Below are 10,811 nucleotides of genomic sequence, written 5' to 3' on the forward strand. Positions count from 1 at the left end.
ATTGATGCCAGACTGCGCATAAGTTTGTGGGTCATAAGAATATCCTTTGTTCAGGTGTGGACATAGAGTTCATAGTTCTTGCGTATGTGCGTATGGGGGGTGTCTGGTGGAATGTTGGTAGGAGGGAAAGTCCATGTGTGGGGACTGTCTTTGATTGGGAAGAAAACAATGTTTATATTCATGAATTTGATTGATGCCAGACTGCGCATAAGTTTGCAGTTATAAGAAATTCTTTTGATCAGGTGTGGGACATAGAGTTCATAATTCATATGTCATAAGGTCATGTCATTTACATAACCCATCCATCATTTTTTGACATAAGGTCATAGGTCATAGATCATCATCATCCATCATTTTTTGACATAAGGTCATAGGTCATAGATCATCATCATCCATCATTTTTGACATGAGGTCAAAGGTCATCATCCATCATCATTAATCATTTTTGACATAAGGTATATTGTTGATCTACTTCCTTGACCTCATAAAGAGCAGGTACCCATATAAAATCAATGAAAAGCCCAATTATGTAAATTCTATGAAGGGTTTGTGTTAGTTCTATATATCTGGTCTACCTTCTTACTGGTATGCTCTAAATCTGATAAGGATGTACTGTAATCTGAACAAATTATAGAGTCAGAAGCATAGAACATAGGAGCATAATTAAAGAAGACAGATCAGAGGTTCAGTGAATACTCTGTAGAAGTAGAAACTCAGGTTAGTGACTATGAAACTCAAACGGGCCACAATAATGAGCAGGGACATTACTAACATGGTTATGAGTTCAGTCTGAGCCCAGAGGAAGGAGTGGAATCCAGATGGATTGTTTCTCCACAGCATGCGGTGGCCGCCTCAAGAGTTCCAGGAAAGAAACTGAGCAGGTTGATGAGCAGAAGTCAGCAGATGCGGAAGAGCAGAAGTATCCATAGGTAGAATCCAGAGCCAGAGTCGTACTGCAAGCAGGTTTCCAGATCAGAAGTCCGAAGGGATGACAAAGGGATATATAAGCCGGGTTCAGAAGACAGGTCCAAGGCAGTTAGCAGGCAGAATGCAGTTTAGGTCCAAGGCAGTTAGCAGGCGGAATCCAGGTAAAAGTCAGAAAACAGATCGGCAACAGAGGAGAACAGGGGCAAACAAAACTAATCTTGCACTGATGGCTGGAAAACAGGCAACATAAATAGGAGCTGGAACAGGTGGATCAGATGAGCAGTAATGAGAAACCGGGCGGATTTAGTCAGGTGATTGGAATGAGCAATTAAGACAGCGATCATCACCAAGATCATGACAAAAGCGTCATGTCTGACCCTTTTCTATTCAGTGCAAAGCAAATTTTTTTGTCAACATTTCTCCCATATAAATAAAAGTTCATTACAGTATATTAAAGACCCAGGTTATGTATCTGAGCAGCTACAACACGGATGGTTTGAGGGGCAGTGTTAAGATCACAGAGCTGCTACAGGCAGAGGTTGGAATGGAGTGCTAACAGTGAATATATAAGAAATAAATACAAATAATTTAAAATAATAATTTAATAATCATAACCGTTATCAAAATAAAATGTTTTAATCTTGATTATATTAATTTTTATAAACATTTTTTATTCATTTTTGATTATTTTTTTTAAATAATTACTAATTTTATTTCAATCTGAAAAACTCACACAGAGAGAAAAGATAATTAGAAGAATTTATTGATAAGAAAGTATAGTCTTTGGCGCTCAGACCTCGGCAGGAACATTCATGCTGAATTAAGCTTTAACATGCATGAGTAGATGAATGTGAATAGGGATGTTCCCCCCGGCCTGAAACTGGTGGTGGTTTGATCCGAGCTGGTTGACAAGGTGATCTGCTGGGCAGAATTGTGGGACTAGAAGACTGAGGGAGCTGACGCCGGGGCTTCACTCAGACTTGGGATATAGAGGTCCTACTTGGTGATGCAGGTACCGTGAACTGTCCATGATGAGCAAGCATGAAGCGACAGTGGAGAGGAAAAACTCCCCTTGTCCCACTCAGGACACTTGGAATACATTGGACGAGCAGTATGGAGGAATATTGACACGTTTTTTTGTGGACTTTTATGGACCTTTCTGCCTCGGGCGCCATAGACCTCCATTATTTGAATGTCAGCAGACAGCAAGAAGTAGAAGGCCTTCCTTCACATGGTGGATGACACTGTATGTACGGAGGTCATCTGATCAGGACAGCCTTCGTGTCTTTAAAGATACACAGGATATGGGCACATCTTGGAGCCGGACTGATAAAGGAGAGCTATGCGTAATCCTGGGGTAAAGAGGCAAGATGTATAAAGGTCAAGGCATGGATGGCATGTCAATTTCTGATACGGACAGCTAAGCATCCACCTGATGCAACACATGGACTCATAAGGTATAAGAAGGAAGAGATTACCTTGTTCGGGTCTCAAGCTTTGCCGGGCGCTCGCTGACGTTTTTTGAGCCCACAGCTGTGCCAACTCCAAGCAATTTCTCTGTCCTGTAACGACCTGACCTGAAATAAACGCTGTTACTTTTTTACTCCTGTTTTATAGTCCTTTTTTATATGGTTTTACCCAGTTTGAGTTAAGAGTAGTAAATAACTTGCTCCCAGGAAAAGAACCGGTAGGGAAGTTCTGAGGCACAGCCGCTTTCAGGGGGACTTAACTTCCATATTTAACAGGACGATGGCTGTATCCAATGGAAAGTGGGGAAAAATGTGAGGAACAGGGAGAAACAGGAGAATATTATTTAAAGACACACAGGACAGAAAAGGACTAAAGGAATCTTTATTCTTAACAAGGAAGCTCCAGACCGTAGATAAGAATGTGGAGAACTTGAAAGTATATAACATGTATTTTTACAGTACACTTAATATCAGGATGAATGATATCATTCAAAATCTTTACAGTATTAAATTAAAACTAGATCTCATATAATTGTGTCCTGCGAAATGTTTTCAAGTATTCAACTACACAGTCTAGTTAAATAAACAGAGATCGATGGATTTACTCAGTCGGCACTTGCAAGGTATATTGAGAACAAGACATCCAAAATGTCAAGCATGTATCATAATATGCCCTGTTCTGTTTTAGACATAGTTTGTTTCCCATACTTATAATGATGGTAATGCTGTGAATGTCATGTCAGAGTCAAAACTAATTAAAAAAAATTTAACGGTAACAAACCTGAGAAAGAATCTGGCATGTTATGGAAATAAATATTTCTGGTATCCAAACACTCACTCAGACATTTTGTGACCTTGCAGGTGAAACAGAGTAAAATATTTTCATTGAGTAAATAACATAACTCAATATATGAAATAAGAAATTGATAGAAATCAAATTTTTCTGACCATAGTTGTAACAGAGAGAGATTCTAAGAGTAAAAGCTACATGGCAATATTTAAATTATGAAACAAAGTTGTTTAATTGATTAGAATGTGAGGTTTTAATTTTAGTCATTATTTTTATGGACATCCAGTTCATACTCCTTTCCATAAAAGGGCGGTAATGCGCAATAAAGGTTGTTTTCCAAACACCAATAAAAGGCACAGAAGAAGAAGAACGTCAAATCCGGAAGAAATTTTGGTTATTCATAAAGCATTTTTTTTTTATTTTAACATAACACAAAAATAAAAAAAATAGAATATAATAGGTGGAACTAGGTAGGTGGCGGTATGCACCTGTTAGCTGTTTGCAATCCGCCATTCAACATTGAAGAAGAAAAAGAACGTCAAATCCGGTGGACTCAATTTCCCATGAGCACTAGCAACCAAAATCACAAGATCAATCATGGGACGTTGCAGCCATAGTTTCTAACAGTGTTTTGACTTTGTTTGGGGATCTGATCTGGAAACATGGCAGTAGAAACCATCGCACCTGATTGGGAGTTTGACCGTTTTGACGACGGTTCTCAGAGTAAGTTCGTCATGCTGTAAAGCAGCTAACTGTTGCCAACTGTTTACTTCCAACGTTAGCTCCTGCTGTTAGCCAAATGCTAAGCCACTGGGCACCCACCACATACTATCCCTACATTAGTCAAAATAGGGACATTGTACATATGTGCATTAAAAATGGTGGTTGGTTTGAGTAAACGTAATGCTGAGGCGTGAAGCAGGCTGTCATAAGGGAAGACAAACCAGCTACGGTGCGAATGCTAACCATCATTGACAGCTAATATAGTTTGACGGTTTGTTCACTGTGAATGACCATGAAATTGTGTCAATTATAGTAATGCATACATGGTTTCTTTGTGCTTTTGTCTATGTTAACCTTGAAGTATCCACGTTGTCTCTGCTAACGCCAAGTGAAAGTGGTTTATTGACCTGTAGTCACTCAGGCAACTAGTTTATTTTATTTATTGACTGGAGCTGGTTTTGTGTTTTGATCAATTTGGGCGACAATCTTTATCAAAACTATGCACTATTGTGGCAAAAAAGAAGTTCTGCACTATCAATGCAAGGGAAATTGAAATGTATATATAATATAACCATTTCTATTACATAGATATAGAAATGTAATCTCCCAGCAACACACAAAAGAAGAACACATTTATTTGTTAGCCTCTAAAGCAATATTTTTTACATTTTATTTAATGCACTGATTATTTTCTCATGCAATAGAAATACACACAGAAGTTCAGTTGAAGAACTACAGCAGATTTCTGGAGGAATACACCTCCCAGCTGAGGGGCATTGAAGAGGCTCTGGATGACTCTATAGGAGATGTGTGGGACTTCACTCTGGACCCCATCGCTCTAAAGGTAGGAAAACAATACAAAGCTGTAAACATTAAAACCATAGCTGTACTTCCACCTTAAAATTCTGACACTAAACTTTTATTCTTTCCAGCTTCTCCCTGACGAGCAGACTTCGTTATTAGAGTTAATTAAAACAGACAATAAGGTAAAAGAATAACTAAATATATAAATTCAAATATATGTCTACATATTTATACTATATGTGTATTAGGGGTGGAACGGTTCACAAAATCCACGGTTCGGTTCGGTTCACGGTTTCGTGGTCACAGTTTTCGGTTCGGTCTATGTTGATTTTTACACTGAAATCCCATAAAAATTAATGAAGAAATCCCCCAAAAATTAATGAATTGTAATTATTTTTAATGATCTGCGAAAACCCTGGATCATTTCCGTATTTTTTGCTGCTTTGAATTTAATCAACTCGCGCATGTCCTCTACGATATCCAAGGAACTCAGAGCGGAGCAGAAGGGAGCCACAGTGAAGGCTGTAGGCTTTGCTTTGTGCAGACGGTCTGGAGCGCAGCGGGGCGCAGTGCTGAGTGCTGGGATTTCGGGGTTAGCATGACATGTTGGTCATGTTGCTGTTCCGCCGTCATCGTAGGTCACTCTAAATGCAAAGCGGTCCCATACAGCACTATAAAGTGCTGCTGGCGCGTCTTCCAGCTCCTGTTCTTTCCCACTCGCCATACCCACACAATTCTCCACAACAACTGATTTTTTTCTGCTACACCCGGCTACGCTGCTTCGCTTCTTCTTCTTGTTTACTACTGGTGGTTGGCTTTGGTCGCAGTACCGCCACCTTCTGCTCTGGAGTGTACACGCTTCCAAATGAGAAAAAGGAGTAGCGCATGAACCAAAAGCAACACACGCGAATCAAACCGAGACAGTCGAACCGAACGGTTCGGACGGTTTTAATAAACCGTTCCATCCCTAATGTGTATATATATGATGTACTATAGTTAAAAAAAATGTCTGATCTGTGTCACATACAGGTTTTAAACAAAGTTATAACTGTTTATGCTGCTCTCTGTAGTGAAGTAAAAAAGCTGAAGTATGAGGTGAGTTCTGTGCTTTTGCTAGATTAGTTTATGTGTTTGCTTTCTAAAACACAAATTTTTTATTTATTTATTTTTTTTCCTAGGCAGAAACCAAGTTCTACAATGGATTATTGTTTTATGGAGAGGGAGGTAGAGTATCGGCTCCTACTGTATGTAGTAAATATCCATTTGATATGACAGGTGAAAATAAAACATCTGTTGTTTTGTTTATTCCAGTGTGTGAAACTGGTGTTGTCGAAGGCGAATCTCAGATTCAAATGGGCCGATTTATTTCGTTCTTGCAGGTGAACTGTAAATCCTTTTTTCTAAAACTTATTTGATTTCTTTGATTTTTATATCTCCTTTTTCTGCTCTCAATCTGTAGGAACTGTCCTGCTTTGTTTCCAGATGTTATGAAGTGGTGGTCAGCATCATTCATCAGCAGGCTGCCCTTTACAACAGTAGCAAGTAAGCTCCATATGTCAGATAATAATAAATCAATTATCAGATTGACTGAATGAGCCCTTTCCCAAAAACACCATTGATGAATTGAGTACTAATGTCAGATTATGCAAGGTGAAGTCGCAATTGAACATTTGTATCACTAATGTATCTCACTATGGTGTCATATCACTCAGTAATAGAGCAGGTACATCCTAACATACTGGAGGTTACAATCCTCAATATGGCTGTCCCAGATTTCAGACCCTGTCTATTTGTGGCATGTCTTTCCCTTCGCTCTTTGCCCCTATTTTTGCCAGCTATTAATGAATTAAGATCAATAATACTGTGTAAGCTAAAAATAAGTAAATGTTTATTTATATAGCACCTTTTACAGAGGTCACAAAGTGCTTCACAAAATTGAAATACAATACATTTACAGTCACAAAAGACATGGTCATAAAACTACCATTAATCTACTGGAATTAAAATGCCTTCTTAAACAAATGGGCTTTCAGTTCACTCTTAAAAATGTCAACAGCGTCAAGTAAGTGCAAGAAAAGCGGAAGATCGTTCCAGAGCAGCTGTGCGACCACCTGAAAGGAGCGATTTCCCCTGGTCCTGTAACGAGTACTAGGGACCATGAGCAGGTTCTGGTCATGTACTCTATATATAACATGAAGTTTGAAGGAGTATAGTTGTTAATAAACCCTGGACAATCACTCGATAGCTGTAACAGGGTTTCCGCGGATGATTAAAAATCATTAAAATTCATTAAAATATTATTTTTTAAGTTAAGGCCTTAATTGGCATTACAATTCATTAAATATGCTTATTGTGGCATTTAAAATGCTGTATAAAAAAAAAAAAAAAAAAGAAAGTGGTAGTGGTAAAAGAGTTGAGGTGTTGTCCTCTTGGTCCACTTCTTTTTTTTTTATGAGCAGATTATTACTACTGGTAGAACTGTCAAAAAAGCTTTAAAATATGAAAAAAAAAAAAAAACTTATTTTCGTCTAAGTTCTTCCCAATAATTAATTGTTGGGTTAGAGTTATCTTAAGTTTTTTTTACCTAGAAAGAAACAAAACTTCAATACATTTTAACTTGTATTTAATCTTAAAATACCTTCTGAATTATTAAGAGTGAAGGCATTGTATTATCTAGGGCTGTAACTAAAGATTATTTTGCAAATTGATTTGATCTGTCGATCGATTTTATTTATTTTATTTTTATTTTTTTTTAAACCAAACATTTTAGGAAAAACGACTTAAGTTCACCAAGGACATCCATTTTTCACTAGCCACATAAAACGCTTCACAACAACTGTCTTCCGTTCACGCCATGAGGGAGTCTTAAACACTTTAAAGGGCATATTACCTATATTTCACACTTGTCTAGAGGGAGGAGGCAATTGCTCGCTGTCACCCCCACTTTAACTTCCTGCTTAACATTCCAGCATAGAGACTGGTACAAGATTTCTCTAGGATCACTCCTATTAGGCAGAGGAAAGGCACACTCTAATATTTCATCTCTCAAGACTTTTTGCTTAAATAAACCAAGTGAAAATAAAACTTCTCCATTCAAGGACCTCTGGATAGAGCATATTGACAGACAAAAAAACAATTATTTTTCTAAAGCTCCTGTCACACTTTGACGATTTAGACCAGCATATGCCTGAAGAACCAAATAATCTGGCAAAAACGCTAGCCTGCATTGAATAAGTTAGGAGTTACGATACGTGGGGCATAAACTATATGTAACTTATTTGATCATTGACATACTTTAAGTGTAAGTTCCTCATAAGTCGTGGAGTCTGGCTTATCCAAAACCTCTGAATAACTTGTGCACTGCACTTACAGCCACTGTATAATGGCGTATTGGCAGCCTTTTGGTATAAGAGGGTTGACAGGAGGAAACGGTCTGTACTCCTCCAGACTTCCCCATCATAGGGTGAGTGTGAAGGTGAGTGAGATGGATCCTCCCTGCGTTCACGCCCACGGCCAACCAACTTCCTAGCAGACATGAAGCTGAATCTGCTGCGATTGCAAACCTTCTTTGTTTTTTTCTTTTTATTTATTTATTTATTTTATCCAGCGGTAAACAGCAGCTGGGATAATACCGCAATCAAAGAAATCTTTTTATGCAGACTGGGGGCATCCGGGTGCATCGCTGCCCCCCTCAAGACACTGGCTCGTAACATTTCATGGCCATTACGCTGCCATGCATTATGCGTAAGTTAGGCTGTCGCTGGACATAAGTTCTGGACTCTTTATGAGTATGCTATGTATACGCCCAAAACTGAAAAAAATACGTGGAAAGTTAAGTGTAGGCCAGCATTTTTGAAGATTCTGGGATATCAGGCTTACACTGGTTAAATCATCAAAGTGTGACAGGGGCTTAAAATCCAAAATGTTTACATATTTTTTTTTTTTAATATAATTTTGGTATAATTACTGCTCTGAGTGAGGCATACGTCTTAATCAAGCAACAAAAGCAGCAAAATCTGACCTTACAGCTCTGATCCATCTGCCCAATCATCCCCCTAGCTCACCACAAGACACGTCTGCTTTAATTCAGTTGAAAACTTTTATATCTCTAATTGAAATATTCAAACTTAAAATATTCTTGCTTGGAACAGAGAACTCTGGGATGTGAGTTTGTGTTAGTTTTGTCTTCTAATAGTAGTAGGATTCCCTGATCACAGCATGTTTGGTGTTCCATTATCAGGAAAATGTGTTTTCTCAGGCTTATACCTCTGGATGTTCGGTCATCCCAGTTTATTAATGAATTTGTTAGTTGTTCCATAAAAAGAAAATGGAAAAACAATCCACTGGACTTTGTTTCAAAGTTTAAAGACATTTCGCTTCCCATCCAGGCAGCTTTTTAAATTCAAAATGGCAGGAAACGTCTTCAAACTTGGAAAGTCCAGTGGATGTTTTTAATTTTCTTTTTTAGAATGACTATGACCTGGATGACTGAATCTTCATCAGCATTTTGTGATCAGATTTGGCACTCAAACGTTAATCTTTCCAGTCGCACATAGATTTATAGAGGAAAGGCTGTATCTCCTGTTATCATTGTGTTTAGCTTATTTGATCGTTTTTTTTTTTTGTTTTGTTTTATATAAATTCCTCTCCTAAAAAATGAGAATGTAAAATGTATTTCTTGCATTTCAGGGGAGCAGCAAAAATCATTGAATCATCTGGTGTCCATTTCCAGGTGGGTTTTTATATTTAAGGAACTTGTTTTGTTTTTTTTTATTTCTTCCTTCTTCAGTCAGTTTTAACTCTGCCTGTATTTCTCCATGTGTCTCTCCTGCATTTGTTGTTCAGGTGGTGTATGAGCACCTGGGGGAGCTGTTAGTGGTTCTGATCACGCTCGATGAGATTATGGAAAATCATGGTACCCTAAAAGATCACTGGAAGATGTATAAAAGGTCAATACACACACACACCAACACACACACAACTGTTTGTACATTCCCTGATATTTTGATTATAGTCAGATTTTTCAATTTCTGTGATTTGAGTTTTCTTTCTCTGTCATAAAAGAATAATGTCATGTAAGATCTCTTCATTATTAAAAAAGAATGGATAATTGTTTTAATTAGTAGAAAAAAATAATTTATTTTAGGGAAAATAAGACAGGAACTACATATGTTAGATGCAGGAGAGTAAATGTCAAAAGTCTGGCCTGTGGGCTATTTGTGGCCCTCAGTACTATTTTGTGTGGCTCACTACCATCAATAAGGATTTTGCAAGTTTGGCCCACTAGTAACACCAATTCATGAGTGATGCTTTCTTAAATGTCTTTCAGTTTATAGCTTAGTGGTAGAGCATATGACTGCAGCTCAAGAGCTCTCTGGTTCAACTCCAGATGCCCCCTAATTTCAGTTTAGTGGCTTTCAGTGTCTATAACTCAAGTTCCTTCTTAAAAAGAATTTGGGGAATGGTGGTCTAGTGGTTAGGTCATTGCGCTGGAATCTAGAGGTTCTGAGGTCAAGCCTCACTGTCACAGACTCTGGGTCCCTGAGCAAAGACCCTTAACCCCACACTGACCCCGGGCGCCGCAAAACGGCAGCCAACTTGGATGGGTTAAATGCAGAGAGTTAATTTCGCTGCTCTGTACTTGTAACAGTGTAATGACAATACAATTGTAAAAAAAAAAAAAATATGTAAACATTTTGTATTGAAGATAAAAAATAAAAAACTTTTCTGTCTGTCAATATGCTCTATCCAGAGCTCCTCAAGCGAAACAGTTATAGTTTCATCTGGTTTAAAGCTGAAGTCTGTAAGTTTTTAAAAATCACTTTTTGTCATATTGGCTAAAACTGTCCCTATGCCCAGACAGCAGTACATGTGATATGTAACCTGTGAAAAAAACTGCTTCAATTGGTACCTCCTACTGCCTGTATTTCAATCTGGAAAGAATAATTCGGGACGAGTCAAAACAACCAATCACAGAGGAGCGTCTGATGGAGTGTCAATCACAGCTCACACACGCTGAACCCCCCCCCCCCCCCCCGACCCCCCCCCCCCCCCCCTTCTGGTCGCATGCGGTAGCCACGCAGATGCTGTGAGAGGGG

General features: G+C 38.4%; 1 protein-coding gene across 2 annotated transcripts in view; it reads left to right on the forward strand.

Annotated features, from left to right (window-relative positions):
- The first annotated feature begins 3,739 nt into the window (after window positions 1-3,739).
- kiaa1033 (KIAA1033 ortholog) overlaps window positions 3,740-10,811 on the forward strand; it is a 27,467-nt gene continuing 20,395 nt past the window's right edge. For both annotated transcript variants that reach the window (XM_015382285.1, XM_015382286.1), the window contains exons 1-9: window positions 3,740-3,909; window positions 4,614-4,753; window positions 4,842-4,895; window positions 5,743-5,808; window positions 5,892-5,937; window positions 6,025-6,092; window positions 6,173-6,255; window positions 9,403-9,445; window positions 9,559-9,662. In XM_015382285.1, the coding sequence (XP_015237771.1) occupies window positions 3,849-3,909; window positions 4,614-4,753; window positions 4,842-4,895; window positions 5,743-5,808; window positions 5,892-5,937; window positions 6,025-6,092; window positions 6,173-6,255; window positions 9,403-9,445; window positions 9,559-9,662 (665 nt within the window). In that variant the 5' untranslated portion in view covers window positions 3,740-3,848. The remainder of the gene's footprint in view (window positions 3,910-4,613; window positions 4,754-4,841; window positions 4,896-5,742; window positions 5,809-5,891; window positions 5,938-6,024; window positions 6,093-6,172; window positions 6,256-9,402; window positions 9,446-9,558; window positions 9,663-10,811) is intronic.

The sequence above is a fragment of the Cyprinodon variegatus genome, unplaced genomic scaffold (genome assembly GCF_000732505.1).
Source record: "Cyprinodon variegatus isolate N-32 unplaced genomic scaffold, C_variegatus-1.0 Scaffold254, whole genome shotgun sequence".
Lineage (NCBI taxonomy): Eukaryota > Metazoa > Chordata > Actinopteri > Cyprinodontiformes > Cyprinodontidae > Cyprinodon > Cyprinodon variegatus.